The 26346-nt window shown below is 43.3% G+C and overlaps 1 protein-coding gene across 1 annotated transcript in view; it reads left to right on the top strand.

Annotated features, from left to right (window-relative positions):
• LHCGR (luteinizing hormone/choriogonadotropin receptor) overlaps window positions 1-26346 on the top strand; it is a 65445-nt gene continuing 39099 nt past the window's right edge. Inside the window, exons 1-4 of the mRNA XM_049115070.1 lie at window positions 1-6; window positions 688-695; window positions 4645-4800; window positions 24970-25041. Coding sequence (XP_048971027.1) covers window positions 1-6; window positions 688-695; window positions 4645-4800; window positions 24970-25041 — 242 coding nt within the window. The remainder of the gene's footprint in view (window positions 7-687; window positions 696-4644; window positions 4801-24969; window positions 25042-26346) is intronic.

Genomic DNA, 26346 nt, shown 5'->3' with positions numbered 1-26346 from the left:
ATGGAGGTAAGAATAGAAAAGCCCTATATCTTTCTTATCCGAGAGTAGGTGGAAAAAGTAGAAGGTAAAAGAAAGATCACAGACAGTAGAGATAGTAGAGATCAGAAATTTTGGTGTCAAGTGAGAGAGATTCAACTCCAATGACCTTAATTAAGCAAAAGAGGCAACGTATTGGCTCATCACTGGGGAAGTCCAAGGGAGGTGCTGGCCTGACTGTTTGCCCCCCATCCGTCTCTCAGTTCTGTTTTTCTCTTTGTAGCTTTAGTCACTATCAGGGCAGACAGGCTTTTTTCATGAGATAAGGACAACAACCCCCAATGCATTCACATCCTTCAGCAACATAATGACCAGAAAGGCCAAGCCCCTTCTCTAGCTCTCTCTGTGTGTCAGCCTTAGAGAAAGTCTCTCAGGTCTCAGAAAGTTCTCACTCTCCACTCCCAGACCTACCCTGGGGCCAGGGCCCAGGCACTCATCAGCGCGCAGTTTCTCGTTGGTTCCTCCTAAGGCCACAGAAGCCCCAGAGCAGCACTGGAGGTGGACACAGCTGATCATATCTCTGATCTCACACCATCTACACAGTGAAATGGAGGATAAAATTTCCAAGCAAGCTACTAGAGGGGATGCACAAAACTTCTCACTGTAACTTTTAGGGATAACCTTTTTTGTTTTGTTTTTGTTTTGTTCCAGGTGGCAAGGTGAGAAGCTCATAGGTGTAACTGTATTTTTCTTTTCTTACACATTTTTTTTTCCTCTGCCCTACATTCACCTTTTCTTCTGAAGGAAAGGTAAAACTATTGCTTTTAAGGGGAACAAATATCTGTTATGGTACTAACAAGACATATGTTCAAGAATCAGAAAGTTTTGCCTATTCTACTTGAGGTTTTTTTTATTATTTTGCTAATTTCCTCCAACTCTAAGGTCTTAGCATGACATCAAAGGCTATGGAGTTCTGATCTAGTCAGGCATAAAGAAAAATAAGATTCCCTTCTAAAAAAAAGAAAGAAAGAAAGAAAAGAAAAGAAAAATAGGATACATGATCATGTGAAATTGTTCACTCCCCCTCCCAACAAATTAAATTTAAAAATTAAAATAAACTGCTACTTTTTAAAAAATGCCTCAAGATTACAATCAATTGTGCAATTTTACACATATACACACTACTATTTGTATGCATGTGCTTACATATGCCAGGTTTCTTTAACAATGCATCAAAATTCTTAGGCTTTATTCAGAGTCCTTAATACGGATTCTCAAGCTTTGTCTTCCCAAGGCATATTGAATTCTAAAATTTCCCATTTAGTGTTTCACCAGTTATGCTCTGGGTAACCCATGAATCAGAACTACATGGGAGCTTATTAAAATACAGACTCCTAGGGGCACCTGAATGGCTCAGTTGGTTAAGAGTCTGACTCTTGACTTCAGCTCCAGTCATGATCTCATGGGTCATGGGATCAAGTCCATCATCCAGCTCACCACTCAGCAGGGAGTCTATGCAGAGTCTGCTTCTCTCTTTCCCTCTGCCGCCCCTCCACCACTGCAAACCCCCCCCACACACACACACACACTCTCTCTCTCTCTCTCTCTCTCAAATAAATAAATAAATCTTTAAAAAATAAAATAAAATGCAGACTGCCAGGGGTGCCTGTGTGGCTCAGTCAGTTAAACGACCAACTCTGGATTTCAGCTCAGGTCATGATCTCAGGGTTGTGAGATTGAGCCCCACATTGGGCTCCACGATGCGTGTTGGAGGCTGCTTCAGGTTCTATCTCCCTCTCCCTCTGTCCCTCCCCCCTCTTAAAAAACTCAGACTCCTGGGCCCCACTCCATACGAACTGAATCAGAATCTTTCTGGGGAGGGTGTCTTTGAGGAGTCTTTGTCTTTAAAATTTCCCAAATTATACTTTGCATCCTAAAATACAAGAAGCCCTGCTCTAGAATTTTGGAGAGTTTTATTAGGATTTCTGAGTTGTGGTGTCAGATATTTCTATATCTCTAATGCAGGATAAACTTCTTGTGAATTCCATGAACTTTAGTTTGTCAGTAAAATATAATAGCAATCCCCATGGGTCATGCTCTTTTGAAGTTCTGTAACAAAAGTAACTATAAGCATAGTTATAGTACACAGAATTCTTTCAGATTTAAAAATATCTCCTCTAAATAGGTCACATATTAATGAGTAGGATAGGTAACTTCCATTGTAACAAATGTTTGTGGTTATAACAAACAATTCAATGTAATTTTGTTAAAATAGGTACATTGCAAGAACTGACATGATAATTAAAATCCAACTGAAATTAATCACAGAAAAATGTTATGAAAACTCATTACAGTTTTGAGTTTTCTTCAAAATGAACTCACTCTCTTCATAAACAGGATTTTATTTTTAATCCAAGACAAGCAGTAAGAAGTCAATGTCCACAATCTGACTCCTTCCACCACTAATATAGTAAGAGTCGTCAACAAAGTCTTAGGGATTGTGAACACCAACCCTCCTCTTAGATGAAGAAACCAAAGACCAAGTCACACTGTTGACAGAACAGAAAAAAAAAAAAAAAAATCCAGATGCCCAGGTGGCCTAGTCCTTTTCCTACTGAAGCATAAGCAACCCCCAAGGATACCCAAGCAGGGAATCAAATGGTTCTTCAGGTGCAGGTAGAAGCAACCATTCTTTTTCCATAACAAATATGCTATGAAGTAAAAAGAAAAGGCCACATGAAATTTAAGATTTGAAATAAATACCACTCAGCCATCTTGAGTTATTCATTCCTTCTCTCCTACAACTCAAGCAACATGGTGAAAAGATGTGAAAACCCCAGTGCTACTCCAACTTCTCTACCAAAATCTGCCATTTTAAAATAGGAGAGACTATCTGACCCCAAAGTAGTCATGAGTAATTAATTACCTGATACCTGTCCAGATTGATCCACTGTGGTTGAGAATAAATCAAGCAAAGCTATTAAGCTCTTCTCAGATGATTTGCTAAACATATGCTATAGGTCTGCACTTGGGTTTCACTTATTCATTCTGTTATTCAATAGATATAGACTGAGCACCTATGAGGAGCTAGAAGCTGTGACATGTTCAAGCAATATTAAGATCAATAAGCAGGAGAAGGAAAACTAAAGCCAAAATTACAATGTGTTACATTACAGACTATAGAATCAGGTGTCATGGGCACAGACGCAGCTAGGTTGTGTCAGAGAAGGTGTTACAGTGAAAATGACATTGAGCTGAGTCTTCAAGGACAACCAGGAGTTTAACTAATGGGATATGGGAAAGGAAGAGAAGATCGTTCCAGGTAAATGAATAGCATATGCAGCGGTATGAAAGGGTAAGAAAATCTAGTAAGCTTTGTTTTTCATGCCAGCTAGCACAATGAGGGGAAAGCCCATTTTTTAAAAAAATAATAATAATTTTTAAACATCTCCTTGGCCAAAAAACTCACAATGGACTACATACTTGTGACTGAGCCAGTCTGACTCTGAGAGTTGGTTTCAAATAAGAAAGAAATCTGTTCCTTCACTTCTTGTCTGTAGAGTCTTAGACACCTTCCAGACTCTCAAAGTCCACCTCTTCCTGCAAGATTCCAGGATTTCCAGAGTCCAAACAGAGTCATTGTAAGAGGAGGAAGGAAAAATGTTTTGATGATGAAACTGAATAGGGGAAATTATGCATTCCCATAGGTAACCATAAAATTGTCTCCTTCTACATCCTGCGTATGCAGATCATATAGAATTTTTTTTTACATGGGTAAGATAAAGTGGGTGATAGAAGTGAGCTCAGGGATCCCTGGGTGGTGCAGCGGTTTGGCGCCTGCTTTTGGCCCAGGGCGCGATCCTGGAGACCCGGGATCGAATCCCACGTTGGGCTCCCGGTGCATGGAGCCTGCTTCTCCCTCTGCCTGTGTCTCTGCCTCTCTCTCTCTCTCTCACTGCGTGCCTATCATTAAAAAAAAAAAAAAAAAAAGAAGTGAGCTCAAATAGGTTTCCACTTCTTAAGAACTATGTGACTTTGGGGAAGTCACAAAACCTCTCTGGACATCATTTTTCTAGTTGCAAACATCCGGCCAGTTTGTTGTGAAGCTTAGACATAACCGGAGGGAGGGCACCTGTCACAGGGCCTAGCCTGTAAGGGGCCTCTCCCTGGGGCAGTTGCTGTAGGTTATCATAGCACTTTCATTCACTCAACAAATCTTTACTAGAGACTCAACATGGAGAAGCCAGGAATAGAAAAATATATCTGAACTGGATTTTGTTCTCCAGGATGGTCACAGTCTATGGTGGAGATATAGAACAGATTCAAATAGCTATACTATAAGGAAAAAAGTGGTGATGAGCAAGAAAAACACAGAGAGGGGTATGCCTGGTTAAAAGAAAAAAAAGGTTTTTTTAATTTATTCATGAGAGACACAGAAAGAGAAAGAGAGGCAGAGACACAGGCAGAGGGAGAAGCAGGCTCCATACAGGGAGCCCAACGTGGGACTGGATCTCGGGTCTCCAGGATCACACCTTGGGCCAAAGGCAGGTGACAAACCGCTGAGCCACCCGGGCTGCCCTAAATAAATAAAATATTTAAAAAAGAACAGAGAGAGAGAGAGAGAGAGAGAGAGAGAGAGAGAAACTGCTTGGGAAGTTGCGAGGACAGAGATTACTTGTGCAGAGGGAGTTGGTGGGGGAGAAGGAGAAAGGGTTTGGGGCTGGGAACCCGGGAGAGGAAGCGCATCTGGGCGGGACAGAGGATCCCTGGAGGTGACACATCTCCCTCCGCTTCACGCTCGGTGACAGCAGAGCCTGGTGAGAGGTCAGAGCCCCCTGCCCGCGTCCGAGGCGCTCTCAGCGCCCACGTTCTCCTGACCTTGTGCCGAGGGCAGGCCGGCCAGGGGGAGGCCAGAGGGGGGTGACGAAGGGGTCGCCGCCGCCAGGGCGGGGTGGGGGGGACCAAGGGGCGGGGAGCGGGCGCGCGGGGCCGGCCGGGGCCCCCGCGCAGCCGCCAGAGCCCGCGCTCAGCTCGCCAGCCATGGGGCCGCGGGGGCCGGCGCTGCTGCCGGTGCTGCTGCCGGTGCTGCCGGTGCTGCTGCTGCTGCTGCTGCTGCCGCCGCGGGCGCGCCCAGGGCCGCCCTGCCCGGAGCCCTGCCGCTGCCCGCCCGCCGGCGCCCTGCGCTGCCCCGGGCCGCGGGCCGGCCTCGCCCGACTGTGAGTACGCGGCGCCCCGCCCGGACCCGCCCGACCTCCTGCCCGCGCCGTCGGCTCCCGCTCCTCGGCCCCCTTGGCCGGGAAGCTTGCAGAGAAAGGCTGCGCCCGAGCAAACTCCGCCACCTCTTAAAGTGCCGAGAAGGCGAGGCTTGCGGAGGTCTCTGCCTCCCCTGCTGGCGCACCCTGCAGCCCCCGGCCGCCCCAGGCCCGCGATTTCGCCCTCCCCGCCCACCCCCGGCTGGGGCTCCCGCAAGAAGCCACAGGGGAGGCCTGCTCCCTGCCGCTCTGGAAGGGGCCCGGTGTGATGCCTCCCAATCAGCAGCCGTCCCCGCTAGACCAGCCCGAAGCCGTCTTTGGCCCTGGCGCCGGCCAGGCTGGTGCAGGTTACTGTGTCCTCTGGCCCCCTGCGCTCCTCCGGGCGTGGGGTGGCGGGCCCTGTGGTAAGAAGGGGGTGACCTAGTCATCAGCCGGGATTGCTGCCCGGCAGCCTCGCCCAACGCGTGCATTCGCGCCGCTGCTCTCTCTACCCCTTCCCGGATGCACTCGCATTTCAATCTGGTTGTCTGATCAAGGTGTGCCTTGTGTCACGCCTCCCACACACCACCCAGGCCTCCCGTTTACAAAAGTGATTAGAAGAATTGCATACATCGGCAAGCAGGTGGAAGAAGCTGTTTACTGAAGTGATGGGGTAAAGAGAAGAAGAGGGGCCTGTAGTGCTAGCAGATCAGAGTGTCACCTGGTGTCCTTTCTTCGATTTAGAAAAAGGTACCACACGATGGGGGCCCTGGGTGGCTCAGTCGAGCATCTGCCAGGTCATGATCTCAGGGTCCTGGGATGGAGCCCCCATCCTGCTCCCCTGTTGGGATGGTGTTGTTTCTCCCTCTCGCTCTGCCCTTACCTTCTGCTTGTTTCGGATCTCTTTCTCTCTCTCCCTCAAGTGAATAAATAAAATCTTTAACAAAAGAAAAGAAAAGAAAAAAAGAAAAAGGTACCACACGTTATATGATTCTATTTTTATGTCCAGATTGAAAGGAGATTAGTAGCTGCCAGGTAGGGGTAAAGGCCCAGGGACTGTTAATGGCTGTGGCTTCTAGGGGTAACAAAAATTACTTAAAATTAGATTGTGGTGATGACTGCACAACTCCATAGACATACTAGAAACCATTGCACTGTACACTTTTTTAAAAAGATTTTATTTACTCACGAGAGACACACAGAGAGAGAGAAAGGGAGGCAGAGACACAGAGGGAGAAGTAGGCTCCATGTAGGGAGCCTGACGTGGGACATGATCCCGGGGCCCCAAGATCACGCCCTGGGCTGAAGGCAGTGCTAAACTGCTGAGCCACCCGGGCTGCCCACACTGTACACTTTAAATGGGTGAATATGGTATATGAATTATAGCTCAATAAAGTTATTAAAAGAAAAAAGGAAAGAAGAGTGCTATAAAAATATCCAAAAGGCACTAGCCTGGTGGAACTCTGGGTTATATTCTAACCATTGGCAGCAATAGAATTCCATTCTTGGGGAGGAAAGAGGCAACTCCCCACCATTTCCTTGGGTCCCAGGAGCCTGCCAGGAGCCCACTTCCTAGAGGGAACTCCTCCTCCCTCCTGAGGGGCTAAGCCTCTCCTCTGAAAAAGTTAGTAGCCTTCATTGGGCACCTGAGTGGCTCAGTGGGTTAAGCATCTCACTCTTGATTTCCACCCAAGTCATGATTCAGGGTCAGGAGATTCAGCCCAGCACTAGGCTCTAGGACTGGGTGTATTGCCTGCTAAAGAGTCTCTCTCTCCCTCTCTCTCTGCCCCTATCCCCTCTCCTGTCAGAGTGCTCTCATAAATAAATAAATAAACCAAAAATAAATAAAGTTACTGGCCTTCAGGGAGTGTTTGCAGTTGAGAGATACAGTTTAAAGGTTGAGGGGTTTATATTAATTAGTTTCCATTAATTATCTTGTCAGCTCAATTCCCTGAAGCTGAGGACCATGCTGATGGAATTGGTTTCAATCAATCAACAAATTCATGGAACTTGCCTTTCGAGTCCTAGCCCTTGTCCTTCTGTGACAAACCTCCTATTCTTGCTCTTAGGAATGATTGTGCCACTAACAGCCTTTCTCACACCCAGCACTTTTATACAGGCTTCCGGAAACTGAGACCCAAAGAGATGGAATAACTTGACCAAGGTCTCCTTTTGTTATTGAGTAGCAAAGACCATTAAATGTGTTTTTATATTTGCTTATCTTTGTGAGAAAATTACCCTTTCCTAAATACACACACACATTCCCGGCTCCTTTCAGTTTCAGCTTTTCACCTAGCTCTCTCAACAATTCCTATTGCCACACCACACCATGTTGGCCTCAGAAGAGTACCTCTTCCCTGGAGAAAGCTGAAGTGAAAAGATCAAAACAAAACAGTTCTCCCACTGCCCCATAACACAGTTTAGAGGAGCCTAGAACCCCTCAAAAAAGATTGTACAGGCTGACTAGGTTTGTGGGTAGAGGCGAGAGGCAAGCACAGTATGAGCACCACTAGTATGCTGAAGCTGGCTCATCCCACTCCCAAAGAGGAGCAAGCTGTCCAGGCTCACCCTTTGTCGTCCCTGTCAGTTTCTGGAGAATCCTCAACTTCCTCCCTTCACATACACTATCTTGGTATCCACACTAAGCACATCTTCTAGACATTCAGACACCCTAGGTTAGCAAGCATGCTACCCCACACAAGGCCAGGCTTTCTGGGGATCAGATAATTGAGATGTGACCTCCTCCTTTAGGTGGGAACCCTATGGGCACGATAAGGTGACCTCAACATCCATCCATATGCCAAGGGAAATATATAAGAAGGGATAGGAGGGTAGTTACTTTAAGGAAATTTACTCAGTGTGGTTCTAGACCAGCAGCATTAGCATCACCTGGGAAAAGTTAGCAATGCACACTCGAGCCCCACCCCCAATCTACTGAATCAGAAACTCTGAGGATGCGGTGCAAAGCTGGTGTTTTAACAAGCTCCCCAAGTGGTTCTAATGCATGCTAAAGTTTGAGAACCAAGATCTTATACTTTCCATAAAGAATACAGTCTTGTGGAAAGTAAGAGTATGTTTTCAACTTCCTATGCCATATACTTTTCTTCCTCGTGCACCCCTCCACACACACACATATACAAAATACCTATTTATTGCAAAAGGCAGCTGTGATCAAAATAAAGGCCCAAACTCTGATGCATATTGAAAATATATAGGATTGAGAAAAGGTTTTGTTCGGTTTTGCCTTCAAAGAGGAACAAGATGGGAGGGGGGGGGTGCCTGGATGGCGCAGTGGGTTAAGTGTCTACCTTTGGCTCAGGTCATGATCCTGGGGTCCTGGGATGAGTCCCGCATCACATCCCACTCCCTGCTCAGCAGTGAGTCTGCTTCTCCCTCTCCCTCTGCCCCTCCCCACCCTGCTCATGCTCTCACTCATTCTCTCAAATAAATAAATAAAACCTTAAAAAAAAAAAAAAAAAAAGAGGAATAAGGGAAGGAATCCCTGGAGGACAGCCTGAAGATAGGAGGGATGGCGGAGAAGATATTTGATGGAGAAAGATCTCTGTGCTGATGGGAGAAAAGTGGCAGTCTCAGATCATAGGGGGAGAGTTAGGCTTAGAAAGAGAGGTACTTCTGAGTCCTGGGGGATGGATAAAGGTATAACTTCACATTGAGATGAAATACAGGAAAAGTGAACAGCTTCCTACTGAAATCCTCTTTTCTTGACGATGAATGAATGAAATGGTAAACAGTAATTACAAGATAGGGAAAAAATGTTATGAATAACAAATTGTCAGGAGTTTGTAAAAAAGAAAGCTGAAATTAGGAAATAAGGCAGTCCAGAAGAAGAGAGATGTGGTCTTAAACATCATGCACAGGATCTGACTCTGCAGAAAGAGGGGGAGCACTCTCATTTTTGGGGGGTCAGAGGAGGCAAGTATTGCACAACATTTGAGAATTCACCATCAGCCTCTCAGTAGATGCTAGTTTGTATTTTAATCTTCCAGGCCTTGGAAGTCTGTCCTGTAAGACTTCCATCTCAAGTCCACTATTTGATTTAAAAAGGGGGAAAAAAGGAACATGGATTATAATTGTTATTGACAAGCCCACTGTTTGCAATTTTTGAAAATGGCACTGTTCAATCATTCATATCTTTCTACCTCTTCCATGTTTTATTAAAAACTTAGGTATTTAAAATCTAAAATGTGATATAAAAAGTAGCCTCCTGCATGTTCATTCATTTTCATTGGGGAAGGGGGAAATAAAAGAAGAAAACTGATTTAAAACATTTCCTTCTCCTTTTCTTATTAGTTCCAGACAACTGGAAGAAGAGAGAAAAAAATATTCTCACCTTGCCCATGGATATATAAAGATCTTTGTCTCTATGACAACAGAAAGGTTGATCTTCTTGATATGGAAACAGCTTCTGAAAAATCTGTTAGTAAGAAAATGCTAATAATAATAATGGCAATTTATTTTTTGCATGTCGTGCCTACTGAACAGTTTAAACTTTAAACTTTATTATAAGACACAATCCAGAGACTTTGGAAGGATAAAACGTGCTGTATCTATCAATCCAATGTTACAGGAAGATGTTATTCTCCTGACATCTTTCCTGACTGTCTTTCTTCTTTTCATTGTACCTTCAGTGGAAATCATAGTCCAGAACGGTGTTCAATGCTATAGAGGGATGTACGGGTGGAGGGCATGGTCCCAGTCCTTAGGGGGCCCACAGTCTAGATAGAAACACATGCAAGAGACCACTGTGGGCAGGGAGAGAGGCAACAAGGGTCTAGGAATTCAGAGAACAGAGCAAGTACTATGGACTGGAAACTCCAAGGGAAGGCTTCACAGGTGAAGGGGTATAAGGCTGAACCTTGAAGGACAGAAAGGAAGAAGAGTCCTGGTGGGAGAACCACAGGTTCAAGTAGATTTAGATTCTTTGCTGGGAAGCAGAGAATAAAGTTGGATAGGTTTGAACTTTTTAGGCCTCTCCTAGGCTCTTTGGGGAATTTTTTAAAGGAAAATATAAAATCATTAGAAATATCTGCTTACATTACCCAGAGGATTTGTGCACAAAGAAAAAAAAATCCCAATACATAGTGCTTTACTAATAAATTCTCAGAGTCCTTCTTGGACAACTGATTACAAAAGCATTAAGTAAAAATCATGATTTGGAGTCACTTCCCCATGAAGCTTTCCCCAGTGCCTCCTCCCTCCCAGACATGCATCCTTTGATACCCTGTACTTACCTGTATTTTTGCACATACCCTGCCATAATGTAACCATTTATTCAAAATAAGCCTCTTCTGCTAGAACAGGGTTTCCCAACCTCCGTGCAATCGACATTTGAGGCCAAATGATCATCTGTCATAGAGGGCTATTTTGTACACTACAGGATATTTAGCAGCATCTCCAGCCTCCACCCACTAGATGCCAGTAGCACTCCCTTCCCAAATTATGACAACCAAATATGTCTCTAGACATTTGCCAAATGCTCCATGGGGGGCAAAATCCACACCCACCTTTGGTTTTGAATCATTGTGCTAAAGTAAGAACCACAACCACTTGAAGAGAGATCCTATTCAACGTAGGAATCCCAGAATTTCATGAGTATTGTGATTAAAGGATTTATTGAATTACTATGATTATCAAATGGAATAGATAGCTGAATAGGAACAATGAACTAACGCCAAAAAAAAAAAAATGTGTATTAGTTAACATGTACTGCATCTAAATGCCATTTTAAAAATCTCTGTCCTGGGGATCCCTGGGTGGCTCAGCGGTTTAGCACCTGCCTTTGGCCCAGGGCGTGATCCTGGAGTTCCAGGATCGAGTCCTGGGATCAAGTCCTGCATCAGGCTCCCTGCATGGAGCCTGCTTCTCCCTCTGCCTGTGTCTCTGCCTCTCTCTCTCTCTCTCTCTCTCTCTCTCTGTGTGTGTGTGTCTCTCTGTCTCTCATTGATGAATAAATAAAAATCTTTTTTAAAAAATCGGATGAGCACTGGGTGTTATGCTATATGTTGGCAAATTGAACTCCAATAAAAAAAAATAAAGAAATAAAAAAATAAAACTCTGTCCTACAGGATGGGGAAGCCAGGAGCTATGGGTAGTGGAGAGAGTTCTTTGTTATGTCAGATCTTGCAGACACCCAGTCTGTCTTTGAACGGGTATAGTATCAGCTTCAAAGAAGCAAGACTGGAAGCTTACCTATAGTATATCCCATCCAAATTGATTTATTTTTTGTTATTTATTTTAATTCACTTATTAGAGAAAAACCAATCCTCAGCCCAGGATCCATTAAAACAAACCAAAACAACCACTGAGGAGCCTGGATTGAGACCAGCGGGTTCCCAGTTATGTTATGTAACTGTTATAGGATATGGAGAAACCTACCAAGTTCTTGCAAGTACAACAGGTTGGCCCTGCCCTCAGCTTTCCTACAGATGGGACTGACAAAACAAAAAACAAAAACCCAGAATTCATAAAGCTCATTTCCTACCTCCCAGCACCACTGCCCCCACACACCCAACAAAAGCAAAGGCCGAAGGTAGAGGTTGATCTTGAACCTCAATTCTGACTCAAGTCTCTCAGCGGCACCTTAAAGGCAATTCTTTTTTTTTTTTTTTTAAAGATTTTATTTATTTATTTATTTATTCATGAAAGACTGAGAGATAGAGCCAGAAACAAAGGCAGAGGGAGAAGCAGGCTCCATGCACCGGGAGCCCGATGTGGGACTCGATCCCGGGTCTCCAGGATCGCGCCCTGGGCCAAAGGCAGGCGCCAAACCGCTGCGCCACCCAGGGATCCCCTTAAAGGCAATTCTTAACCTGGCTGTACCTATAAACAGACTCCGGGGGGAAGCTTTGCAAGGACCAGATTTTATTAATTTAAAGATCATCCTTTTGGGGGCAGTGAATGATGGCCCCTAGCAGGACTCTTAAGCAAGCAACAGAGTTCCCAAAATCTCAGTGGAAGTGTAGAACCAAAAAGGTTCACACACCAATTCCTTTGGCATTGGACCCAGCTCCCCCCACCTCACAGAGCAACAATTCCTTGGGTTTGTTTTCCTGCCTTATTCTTTTTTATTTCCAAAGCAGTAAGTCAGATTAATTCAGGGCTCCAGTTCTGCTCCTTCGCCCCCTCTATCTTCCTCCCAAGCCTCTCAGTTTGGCTTCTCTTCATGTCTTGAAATGAGACGCAAAAGCTTTTCTTCCAAAATGTAATCTGTCAGAGTGGCTGCACCAGACGGTGTCTTGGCTGCGTGTAACTATAATCTTACACATGGAATTTTAAAGTCAGGTGAGTCATGGTGGTGGAGGGAGACCCTGCTGCTCACTTCCAGGCCCAAGGGGGCTGGCTCCATAGAAACATATGAATTCTGTTCTGGCACCATCCCTTGGCATGCAAAAAATCATATTTAATGCAGATTTTAGCAAATTTCTCACCAGCTATTTTTTTAAGAGGAAAATTAAAATAATCCCACCCACCCAGCAGGTGGGCTCCCTGACTTGGTGGGCAGCTTCTAGCAGCTTCTCTTCATGGTCCTCATTTCCTCCTAGCTTCTGCCTCACAGGGAGATGACACCCTCCCCCCCCCACCCCACAACCAGCAAACCATTCACAGCTGCCCTCTGTGTGGTCCTGAACCACAGCTCTTTAATGCCACCTGAGCCAAATTCAGAAAAGTCCAATTTCTAAGCAAAATAACTTTCAGAATGAAGGGGTTTCGGATTTTTTTTCCCCTGCAGCTGTGACATTTGTCCTTGACTCTGACGAAATGAGGTGACTCCTGGGTTCCTAATTCTACCTCAGGAGCAGCAGCAGCAGCATTTCTGAGCCTGCAGGGGTAGGGCTGCTCGGGTATGACAAGGTAGTGTCCAACACAGCCCTCCAATTATCTGAATTGATCAACAGGACAAAAACAGGGCAGACCTGAGTTCTAGCACAAGGTCTCCTTGCCCTAATTTGCACTGTGGGTTCGGGCTAGTGAGAAAACCTCTGTGCTGTCTATAAAAGGGGCGTGATGGTTCCTGCCCCTGAGCGGGGCTGACTGTGGTGAAGATAAACGAGCCAGCAGAGCCAAAAGTACTGGGAAATAAAGGCTCCACGTAACTACAAAGCATGATGGTAACAATCTGATGATACAGAGAAGAGTACAAACCCACAGCTGGTGTATGTGGTTGAGCAGAAAATACCTATCATCCCAGGGGCAAGCCTGATGGAATAGTTTTGTTCCTGTGAGGTGTTAATTAGAGAAAATGACCCACTAGGTCTTCTCAAACCTGGAAGGTGAATAAGTTAGAATCCCAAAATAGCAGCACTCATTATTGCCCGGAGTCTGATATGCTAGTCTTTTCAGCCCAGGCTGAGCTGCCTTTCAAACATGCCACCTAACACCTGATTCTGGACTGCCTACTGTTGTTCCACTGGATTAGTCCCTGTATCCAGCTAGAGCATCAGAGCCTCTTCTGGGTCCTTTCAATCCCCCATTCCCCATCCCAAACCTCAGGCTGACACATAGAAGACCTTCAGGGCAGTCCTGTTGACCATTTGGGAACTACATACTGAAACGTACAGGACAATGTACAGAACCCGTAGCCACTCCCCCTGTGCTCCAAGAGCGTCTAGTCTTCAGCTATAGGACAGAAAGGTCTAGTTCTCAGATGACTGGAGAGAAATGTAGAAGGTGATAAAAGTCAGCGGAAGGTTATAAACCAAGGCTCTTAGGAGTTCAGGAAAAGGGGCCATCCCTTCTGGTCTGAATAATGAAGAAACCTCAGTGGAGGCGTCACGTGAGCTGTAGTTCTTTGAGCCTCCGTCTCTCTGGGGCAGCCAGTGTGGTTATCCCAAAAGTTCAGTCCTGCTCTGACACCAGCTTAGAAAGGCCACTGGGGAATTACTACTGAGAGCCTTCTGCTCTCTCACTGACCACCAGCAAATACCTTGTATTATGGATCCTCCGTGGAGCAAAGGATTACTTCCCCCAGGAAAGACCAGGGGGGCTCTGATTAAGGCTTTTCTTATTTGTGGGCACCAGAAATCAACTCGGGCAAATTTAATCATAAGAGGTTAACTTGATAGAAGAATAAGGAGGTAGGTAGATGGATGTGGGCAAGATCCAGAGAGAATTTGGCATTTTAGCAGCAAGAGGTCACTCACCATTTCTCTAGATTCCTCCCTTGCATTGAGTCAGCTCCATAGATCCTGTCTATTAGAAGTTGGAAATTCCTCCAAGAGAGAATCTGACTGCCTCAGCCCGCACCCCCTAGGCAAGAGCAGAGGAGCACAGTCAACGAGATACTCCACCCAGACACAACCAGCAATGAGATGCTTCTGAAGAAGCATACAGCCACACAAATTGGTGTCCACCAGAGCCAGGGAGTTAGTGAAAAGTGAAGGCACACATGCTAGTAATTTTAGGCACTTCATCCAGCCTCGGATTAATTAAAAGTACGTGGTATATCAGTTGCAACCAGCTTTTACAGACTTACTTAAGAAAAAAAAAAAAGTTTTTAAGTGCCTGGAACAGGAGCTTGTAATGAAAGAGTTTCCTGAAGCATATCTGCAGTGTCACTGTCCTGACAACATAATATTCTCTGCTTCTAAAAAACACTTTTGAAAAATGATTACAGATGATACAGACATTCCCTGGGGAGAATTCAACATGTAGTTTTATTTACCAGAGTTATTCTTGTCATGTTATATTATTGCTATTCAGTTTAGGGGGTAAAGATTGGGTTCTTTTGCTTTGTGTCTTTAGAAAACTTTAAATGGGTTTTGAGTAAGGGCTTAAATGTGTTTACCATTTTCCTCTGAGGCTTTATATTTTTTAATTTAGTTGTTGCACAAATGACTTGGAAAATCCATTATCCAGGGAATCTTCTTGAAAATTTTGGTTCACAGTTTAATTCATAAGCTCCTCACAGCTTCTTAGGTGCTCTATAGAGTTTGTCTTGGAGGAGAATCACCCAAATAGCGCTTCCCAATGGGAGGGCTCCAACTGACTGAACTTTTTAAAACCAGTGAGTAAATGAGAGCTCTGAAGAGTGGCTCTCTAGGGTTGCAACATTTAATGGAAGGTTGTTCTTTATCATTTTTTAAAAAGGGCTATCAGGTGACACCTGTAAGAGGTAACTGAGCCCAAAAGAAAGGTACCTACCGAGTAGGAGTATTTACCCTCCCCCTCAGTTGTCGCATAATCAGCAGAGAGTTAAGAGTCAGGAACAAGTCACAGATATTTTATAGATTAAAGCATGACCCACAACAAACAGAAAAGTCCATTCCAAGGTACTGAACTCACCAGCCCCCCACCCCCCATTAATCCCCTACCCTTGACAAGGAAGTTAAAGTTGTCTCTTGAAGTAGCTGGGGTATCTGTGAATCCTCCACAGTAAACAGCTATGAATTATGAGTATTTACTGTGCTCTTATCTTGTGTTAGATGCTGTATTAGTATTATATAAACCTTTCCTATTTAATCTCAGAAATCTCTGTGGTAGTTCATATAATCATTATTTTATTAATGTGCAGTGAAGCTGGGATTTGAACACAGGCATTCTGACTCTCCACTGCCCCATGATGCTGCTTCCAGAGCGAAAGCATGTGCAGTTGGTGATGAAGGCATAGTCTTGAGAGTACATAACACCTAAGAGAGACCTCTAACCAAGAGTAGAAGCTAACCAGCAGAGAAGGGTGAATGTGCCAGCTAGTGGAGACAGTGGGAATGAAGGCAGAAAAGGGTGAAGTGAGTTCAGGAAATACAATAGCCTGATTTGTCCAGGGTGGCACAGTCCAGCAAAAATGTAGTATCAGTCACGTGTGTAATCTTCACTTTCTAATAGCCATATTTAAAAAGCTTTTAAAAAGTGAAACCAAAAAAAAAAAAACAAAATAAAACAAAAAAAAGAGAAATCAATTTCAGTGAAATATTTCATTTAATCCAAGTGTACAAAATATTATCATTTCAACATGTAACCAGTATAAAACTTTTTCACAAGATACTTTATATTCCTTTTTCGTGCTGAGTCTTGACATCCGGTGTGTTTGATACACTTTACAGTGGATCTTGATTCAGACTGGCGTGTCTCAAGTGCTCAGTGGCCATGTGTGGCTGGCGGCTGCCTGATTGGACAGCACAAATGTAGTGTATGGGTTATATAAGAGGAATAGTGGGTGACAGGACCAGCAAATAAAGTTTGAGCTTTTATTTGGAGGGCCTGAATGCGGGGCTGAGACATGTGTCAGTAGTAGGCAGGCTAAGGGGAGGCACAGAAGATAATTGAGCATAATAGTAACAAGGTGGAAGTTATCTGGAAGATTAATCTAGATCTGTTAGGGGAAACCCAGGGTGGGATGAGGGGAAACCAATTCAAAGACCAGTCAAGGGTGGAGAAAAGAACGCCCAAAAAATTTGGCAGTGGGAAAATAATAAAAGGGGTGGAAGCAAGAGACCATTGTGAAGGTCGAGTCACCAGGGAATGGGTGTTCAATGGTGGAACAGAGGAAACATTCATACAGGGTACCTGGTAAATTCTCAAATAATAGTACAGGGGGAAAAAATGAGTAGTTATTCTTGCTGAGGAGGATAGGGGAAAGAAAGACAACCCACTCTGGTAGGCTTATGGAGGAAGAGGAATTTGAGCAGCATCTTTGAAGTTTAAGACTGAGCACAAGCCCTCCTGAAGCTGTCAGAGCCTAGGTTTTCACCAGAGAACCAGAGGACTGTGTAGCAGAGTGTATCAACAAAACCCCCAAAGGAACAGCACTGATGTGCTTTGATTAGTGAAGGACACAGCACTGGACCAGGAACGAAGTGAACTGTGTTCTAGTCTAGATCTGCCCCTGAATTGCCACATGGTTTCGGGGAAATCATTTCACTTTCCTAGCTGAAGATTCCTTGTCTATAAAGTAAGGGGTTGGACCAAATCACTTGCAAGTAGCCCTTTTCTCTGATCCCTTGAGTCAAATACAGTAAGTATTTAAAAGAGTATCAATTAAAAAAAAAAGAGTAGTCAATCAAAACAATCTGGATGTATTTTTAAGGAGGTTTCCAAGTTTTCTTTTTTTTAAAAAAAAAAAAAAGATGTTATTTATTTATTCATGAGAGACAGAGAGGAAGAGACATAGGTAGTGGGAGAAGCAGGCTCCTCTCAGGGAGCCTGATGCGGGAATCTATCCCCAGACCCAAGATCATGCCCTGAGCCAAAGGCAGACATTCAACTGCTGAGCCACCCAGGCATCCTGCATTCCAAATTTTCTGATGTAAAACTTAACAAATTGCATGTCCATATACATTGACTTCATATTTCAGGTAACATTGACATCTCAGCTCCCTGTAGGTAAATGCTACAAAGACAAGAGGCCAATAAATGAAGACATACCCAGTAATGAAGTTACTAAGTAGACCAACACATTTGAAAACACACTGATTTAAAACCATCTGGAAAGGGGGAAGCCATTTTTATTTCATTCCAAGATGAAAGCAAGTTTATTATAATTACTGAGCAGCTTTGAAAAGAACACAGAAATTCTTCAGTCTCTGTTGAATTTAGATCAAGGTCTTATGCAATAAATACAAAAATATTAACGTTCTTTTAAATAAAGTAATGCTTCCCCCTCCCATTTCAATGAGGTCATTAGGCAAAAAGGCTTTGAGTCTCTCTGATTTCTGTCTTTTTTCCTCCCTCTGATTTTGTAGCATTTTAAAATTCAGAGCGTATAGGTCTAGCAATAAACTAATTGTCTGTGAAAGATGGATGGATGTTTGCAGCTTTCTTAAATCGATAATATAGATGGCTTTTCTAAATAATTAGAGGGAAGTGAATAAAAATATTTCATTTCTGCTGTGCTGGGCAGAAGGACAGGTAAAGGCTCGACAAGATACCTAGGATTTCACCCAGTCTTTGGGGACTCTAGATTGGTACAAAACTTTTTACCTGGCTCTCATCTTCCTCTGGCCCTGCTCAGCCCATGTGCTTCAGAAAGTGGTCCTGCCCTGGAAACCCTTATGCAATCCAAGCTCTTAAAGACCAAGGAGAGGTGGGGAACCTACAGTTGTAACTGACTTCATGCAATACCTGTCTTTAAAAGAAGACAGCGTGTCAAGTGGAACTGTATTTTCCATTCACCTAGGGAGTTTGCTATTTAAAGGAACCTTCCTAAAAAATAAATAAAAATTAAAAAAAAATAAATAAAGGAAACTTCCATGGTATCCTTTTGTAGAACAAAGAACCTTTGATAATGCAAATGTATCTCAATTGTTAGGTTTTTATAAGCAGGGATTTCTAAATCCTGGATTTCACAGGGGGGATACAGCCCTCTTGACTCTGAAATTCTCCAGCTAACATTATTTGAAGGTTCATTAACAAGTGAGCTGGAGAAACTGACCCCTTCTAAAGTCATCTGTATTATTAAACTCTGAAAAAAAAATATGAGGGGTTCAAGCCCACTCGAGTATTCAGGAGACAGTAGGAACAATTATGGAGGACCCGATAATATGGCATCATCCTCTTTAAGGTGATTGAGTGTATGTAAATGCTATTTGCTTATCTGCAAATTATCTCCTGGTAATGAGTTCTAACACACAGTGCACTGGTGTCTTGGCAGTTGGAGTTGGCTGGGAAGGGGAGTAAATCTGGGGTCCAGATGAAAGAGTGGATGGGAAGGAGCTCTAAAGGTGGGATAGCCCTTCTTACTAGTCCCACCTTGAGGCAAAGGGGCCAGGCCTTCACCCTGTCATTGGATGCATGCTGCCCAGGACAGAAGATGTGATCTTGGGTAAGGTGACAATCTTAGGCTGAGGGTAATTCCAGGAGAACAACTATTTAGGAGCTTCAGCAGACCTGTCTCCTGGCCTTTGGAGGAACGAGTGCCTCAGTCCTGAAGGGTGAGCTTGGTAGCCCATCACAGCATCCTCTATGGGAACTAACCCAGTTGTACTGGGTAGCTCCAGCGAAGAGTCTCCATCTGTGCCACTGGCCCAGTTTGAAAGCCAGAACCCACCAGTGAGAGATACTAGGTTGAACCTAACCAGAGAGCAAGTAGGCACTATTTCAGATCAGTTGTGTTTTTTAAGAAGCAGAGACACAGGAATCAGGATCTAGTGACTGAGAAGCCAGTAAAAAAGTCAGTTACAGCTATAGGTTCCCCACCTCTCCTTGGTCTTTAAGAGCTTGGATTGCATAAGGGTTTCCAGGGCAGGACCGCTTTCTGAAGCACATGGGCTGAGCAGGGCCAGAGGGAGATGGGAGCCAGGGAAAAAGCTCCACTCCTAGATGGACTCTGAGGAGACCAGGCAGGCTACAGGATAAGGAATCAAGGCAGAAACAACCACCAACATGGCGTCGGGGGAAGCAAGTATAATTCAAGACACTGCAGGTGTACTTCTGCCTTCCAAATATTGTTAGGTTTAATGTAGACAATGCAGAAAGACACAGGACTCCACCAGAGTCATGACCAATCACAGGATCCCAGAACTAGAGTGAGTGCTTAGTTCCAATCCTAAAGGGGCAAAGGATGGTGCTACATCAACTTTAACACCTACCTAGAAAGGCTGGGGACTTGGGGACGGGATTCACAAATAAATGGAGTTTTCATACTTGATGAAACTAAGGCAGACTGTCATTCTGTCTAAGTATTTGTTTCAATATCTGTGACACAGACACTTGAGCACAATGAGATTTGGCCATAATCCAGGTGTCACCTGTGTTGTACCATGCATTCATTTAAAAACCAAAGTGTCAAATGGTAAAGAAAGAGTGGGAAGGGAAGGGAAGGGGAGGGGAGGGGAGGAGAGGGGAGGGGAGGGGAGGGGAGGGGAGGGAAGGGAAGGGAAGGGAAGGGAAGGGAAGGGAAGGGAAGGGAAGGGAAGGGAAGGGAAGGGAAGGGAAGGGAAGGGAAAGAGCTATGAAACATAATAAAAATAAGTAGCTGAAGTGTCCCCTACCATGGACTTCCTTACTCATCTCACTATTTAGGAGGCAGAGAGAACTCTCCACGCTGCGAGTTCAACCTCAAGTTTGCCCAGTAGCCTGGCTCTTTATCACTCTCTGAGCTGCATAGTTTGGGTCTGTCATGCTTTTTGTCTGAGACAAAATAGGCTCTGCCCCTCTTTTATTGGTCTTTGCTTTATGCATAGCTTTCATTTCCTCTTTTGACCCTGGACAGCGGAGTCGCTGAACCGTCCTTGCCCTTGGTCTTCTGTCCTCAGCTCTCTTTGGCTGCTGCTCTATAGCAAATGATATTGCCTAGGCTTTTCCACAAGTTTCTGAAGTTCACAAAATTCTTGGAATACACAGAGGCCTAACTTCAAGAGAAGAAGAAAAGAAGGAAGGGAAAAGGAAAGCAGGGGAGCACTCTATACATCAAAACAAAACTTTTATTCTTTTTCATCTCTCAGATATAGAGGGCTAAGTTGATCACATTTCTTCATCCAAGCAACATCATCGCTGGTCCATTCAAAGTCACTCTGCTTTTAGTTATTTATTTTATCCCCTTCTCTCACTTCTTTTCAATTTGCCATAGGCAACCATCCTAATAGGTGCTCAGGTGTTTTCTTTTAAAATATCTAATGTTTTGGGACACCTGGGTGGCTCAGTGGTTGGGTGCCTGCCTTCGGCTCAGGTCATGATCCCAGAATCTGGGATGGAGTCCCGCATCGGGCTCCCTGCGAGGAGCCTGCTTCTCCCTCTGCCTGTGTCTCTGACACTCTCTCTCTGTGTCTCTAATGAATAAATAAATCTTTTTTAAAAATCTAATGTTTTGTGCACATGTAATTTTAATTCTGCAAGTAGAATTTTATATTATTAATTTCTTACTTGTTGCTCTGAGCACCATGATTCTAAGATCCACATAGGCTGCTCTGTGTGCCTTTAGACTCTTGCTTCTAGCTGCTTACCTATTAGTTAGATATATACTGTCCACACTATGATTCTCTCACTCAGTAATGGACACTTGGTTTGTATCCAACCCCCTGATGCCACAATGCTGTGAAGAAAATCCTTATAAAGGTTCCCTTAGGTATCAATGTCAGAATTTCTCTGGGATGTACACAGGAGTAGAATTACAGGGTTATTATGGAGACAGTCGTTCATGTTGCTACAAGTTTTGGCCTCATACAAGCACCCATCAGCAGGTCACCCAGGTCACTCAGTTAAGCATCTGCCTTTGGCTCAGGTCATGATCCCAGGGTCCTCGGATAGAGCCCTGCATTGGACTCCCTACTCGTTGGGGAGTCTGCGTCTCCCTTTCTCACTGCCTGCTGCTCCCCCTGCTTGGGGTCTCTCTCTCTTTGCCAAATAAATAAATAAAACCTCAAAAAAAAAAAAAAGCATACACCAGAGCAGGGAGCACCTTCAAAGCTTCAAAGGGAGTATATTCTAATGGTTATTGGCAAATCATGGGCTAAATGAACAATTGTTTAAATACAGGAGACAGACACATGAATGCTTAGAAACTGCTGCCCATTAAAGATGAATCAGGAATGAAGACATGACATCTCTAAAATAAAAAAGTAAGTCAGCGGGTAAAATAGGTTTGGATTCAGAAAACTACATTCTGCACCCACTTCATGAGAATACATCTAGTGTCAAAAACTCGGTACCCCTGCCTCACCCACCTGTCTCCCCATTCTCCAGCTCACAGGCTCTTCTTGCCCCAGCCACATCCACAAAGCTACCTGCTGTTTGCTAAGTTCCTTTATGGTAGGAACTTTATTTTTATTCTCATTACTGCTGCCTTTTCTGATCTGCAGCATCAACATCAACTGCAAAATTTCATCTTGCACTAGGGCTGTTCTGTAGTCATTGGGGACAGCCAGTGCATGATCTACAGCCTCTCTCACTTCTGTCCAACCTTTGCTCCTCATCCCTCATCCCTACATCAATCAAAAAGCTCAGGCAACCTCCCTGGTCCAACCTGAACCAAACTGCTCTCCTGGGAGCAACACTATGCTCCCTTTTGGAGGAGGAGGCTGCTTGCTGAGAGGCTCCAGCTTCTGGGGTCCATTTGCATGAATAAACAGCTCTGAAGAGTTCATTTTAAGCTTTTATGTAAACACTCTCCAAAATATGTTCTGCACTGCATTATCCCCAGCAATAAAGATTCTGGAATCAGAATTTGGCTGTCAGTTTTATTGATGTTGCATGGGGTACAGTAGAATACAGCTTTCTCTTCTGGAAATTTATTGACTTGGCAGTGCAGAGAGCAATAAAACTGTGTTTTTAATCAGTAAGCCAAGCGGACATGATTCCAGAAGAAATATAGGAAGCAAACATGCCACCGTAAGAATATTTCTCCCCCCACTGTCCCTGTTCTTCTTGGATGCCCTGTTAAATAAGTTCAGGTATTGAACAATGTGCTTGGTGGGACTATCTGCAGAAATAAGATCAGAGGACCAAGTTTGGATAACTTCCCCTAGGTTGTACCATCTCTAAGAGACTGTTGAGTAAAAGCATTTTCCTGAAATGAAATTTCTTTGCATTAGCCCCTAGAGAGGAACGGTTGGTAAGCTGCTTTGCAGGAGAAATTGCCAGAGTATAGCATTTCTCCTTTCAAGAGAAACAAGGTTACAAAGCCTCTGCCTCCACCTTGCTCACTGAGAAAGACTAGGTTACCTGGAGATAGATGGATAGATAGATAGATAGATAGATAGATAGATAGATAGATAGATAGATAGATAGATAATAGATAGATAGAAAAACAGACCTGAAGGAAATGAAATCACTCTAAGAGATATCTGCATCTCCTGTTCATTCTAGTAGCATTCATAACGGCCAAAATATAGAAACAACTAAAGGGTCCTTCAACTGATTAATGGATTTTTAAAATGTAGTAAATACACCCACATACACATGCATGCACATACACGCAGACGAATATTTTTCAGCCATAAAAAAGAAGGAAATCCTGCCATCTGTGACAGCATAGATGAACCTGGAGGGCATCATGCCAAGTGAAATGAGCCAGACAGAGAAAGACAAATACTGTATAGTATCAGTTATATGTGGAATCTAAAATCTAAATAAATAAATAAATAAATGAAACACACCCAATTTCCTAGAAACAGAGGAGAGAATCATGGTTGCCAGGGGCTGAGGGGAGGAGAAAATGAGGAACTATAGATCAAAGGGCACAAATTTTGAGTTATAAGACTATGTTCTTATGATCTAATGAAAGCAGATTTTAAATGTACTCACACACACCCCCGGCCCAAAAAAAGCAATTAACTAGGGAGATGACAGATGTGTTAATTTTCTTAATCTTGGTAATGATGCCATAATGTGTGTGTATATCAAATCCCCACACTGTACACTTTAAATACATACAATTATAATTGTTAGTTATTCCTCAATAAAATCTGGGGTGGGGGAGAAAGAGACTAGGTTAGGAATCAAATACTTTGGTCCAATATAGAACAGTAAAAAGAGTATTTGGGCTCAGTGTGCTTGGTCATGTTGCTTTGTTTAGGCTACGTACGGAATCTCTCTGTGATCTAGTTCTTCTGCTATCAAAGGGAAACACCCACCTCACACCATTGTTGAGTGGATAAAATAAGGTTGTGTGCTCAATTCACATAGCACCTTACACCAGTAGCAAGTCCCTTCCGAGACCATAAGACATCTCTCTGATTCAAATAGACCCCGATGCAGAAGGTGTGCTTTCCAGGCAATTAAGACAGTCTGCTTATAGACACACGAAAAGCAAGGCAGCATCTTCCACCTCTACTTTCATATTCCTGATACTCACTTTCTTCCTGAAGTGTCCTTGTCCATGCTCCTCCTCTCTGCCAGTGCTTGGTCCAAAACCCTGCACCATTGTAGATGCTTCATAAATGTTGGTTGAACATTCATCCCTGCTTTGCAGATGCTTTCTTCTGAGTTAACTTAACCCCAGTTTCCTTTAGCACGTGTACATCATCCCGTTCTGCTTTTGCTATTGCTGAGTAACTGCTCTTTTCTCAAATTTTACATAATGCCTAACTTTTATCTCAATTCAAGAACATTTAGATTGTTCCTCTAAATATAGGTGAGTGCCTGAAGGAAATGTTCTGTAGATGTTCCCCCAAAATGGCATGAGATGCCCATGTGATTGAGCCATAGCAGCCACGTGATCTGGTTGGGCTCATACTGAAATTGGCTGTCTGGGGAAGATGGTATAGATCAAAATAAGAACATGTTCTTAGTGAATCTTCCCTTCTCCCACCAGCCTGGTTTCCAACTGTATTTTCACCAATCACTTCTCCACTTTACCCAAGACAGTTTCTTTTCCATCTTCCCAACCAGGCCTATGGGGCCACCTAGAACTATTTATCAACTATTTACTTGGTACCAAGCTCTGTTCTTTACATTACTTACCCTGATTAGCTAGCATAACAACCTGTAAAGCAGAAATTATTATTCCAATTTTACAGATCTGGAAACAGAAATAGAGGGCTTAAATAACATCCTCAGGATCACCTGGCCAGTGAGAGAGTGGGGATTTGGACCTAGGTGTATCTGATCCCAAAGTTCGGGATCTTACTTACAAAATAACATACTCTTTGACATAGACCAAGAGTGAGTCATGGCACATCACTTTATTGATATAACTTAGAATTCTCCATCTGAATCCAATCGTTGGAACTCTGTAGTCACACATGCATGCGCGCGCACACACACACACATGCACACACATTCACACACACACACACACATTTTATTCATGAACTTAAAAGATGCCCAGTCTTAAATATTAAACTCGTGGCTTTCCTTTCTTCTTTTCTAGATCACTCACCTATCTCCCTATCAAACTAGTCCCATCTCAAGCTTTCAGAGGACTTAATGAGGTCGTAAAAATGTAAGTAAGATACTGCATATCAAAAGACATTCATAATTGGAATAATAAAATTTTTGTAAGAGAAAACATAATTGAAAAGGGATAATTTTTCTAGGAGAGAAAGTTTGTTAAAGAAACCTCAGTATTTTTATCTTCATAATACAAATAATATCTAGAGACTTTTGAAGAAAAGTATGATTTTCAAGAGTCATTAAATTCCAGATAATTAACCTTGCTTCAATGAACTGAATGCATTTTGATAAGTGACAATAAACTTCTCAAGTAGAAAAGAAAATAGATTCCAATCATAAAACTTCTGCTTCTGCTAGAGCACTATTCCCTTGTGTCACATTTTTAGATAACACCTACATAAAAGAAAATGTGTTGGAGGTTTATTGTGTATCAGAAGATAATCTTTATATCTAAAATATAATAAGTGTATGACAAAAACAGAGTTTTTATAGTTGTATTGGTTAAAGGCCTTTATCAAAAGTGTAAAGCAACCTGATAATACAGGGTGATTTCACATTTGTGTCAGATGTAACTTTAATCCATTCTCCCTGGGTCTCAGCCTCTAGGGCATAAGACACCAGACATGAAAGAACTTTCTCAGGAGTCCAGTATTCTAGCATCCTTCTTAAGGTTAGTCCACATGAAAGGACCTCAAAGGTCATTTAGTTCCTAGAGAGCGTCTCTGATCTTAACAATCCACTGGGCTTTCCAAGCCAATTTCCATCTCTAAAGATGCTGCATCATCAATCCTAGCTCCTTGGGGAATCTCTGACTGCTAGATAGGGTATCAGCAAGCAATGAGGATATTAAAAATAATTCCCCAAGAATTACAGAAATGTCAGTTTCTTGAACCTAACCCTATTCTTCTGCTTTCAAATTTAAATGTTGAGTTTTGATAACTTTTAATGCATTAGACCTCCTCATGAGAAAAACAGCCACAGCTAAAGAAACAAACAATTAGATACAAATAAAATGAATCAGTTCAGGAATAATCCATTACTGTATTGTTCATAAAAGACATTACCTGCCTTAGGCTCAGTCTTTCTATGGGCTAAAGCTCTCAAGTCTGAAAGCTTCAGTAAATGTTAACCTTAGAAACATTCAAATGTACAATTTGTGAATATGAGACTTTTTTCTTAGCTGGCAGCAAGTGTTAGCTTATGTTGGGATTTTAGGGTAACATTGACATTATTTGCATGCCTGGGATGATATATGGCAAAGCTGGTTCCTTTACGTTTGTGTCTTAAAAAAAAAAAATCCATGCAGGGGTGGCCTCGGTGACTCAGTTGGTTGGGCATCAGCTCTTGGTTTCAG

This window comes from Canis lupus, chromosome 10 (assembly GCF_003254725.2).
Source record: "Canis lupus dingo isolate Sandy chromosome 10, ASM325472v2, whole genome shotgun sequence".
NCBI lineage: Eukaryota > Metazoa > Chordata > Mammalia > Carnivora > Canidae > Canis > Canis lupus.
The sequence above is the reverse complement of the archived record's forward strand: the minus strand, read 5'-3'. Positions and strand labels throughout refer to the sequence as shown.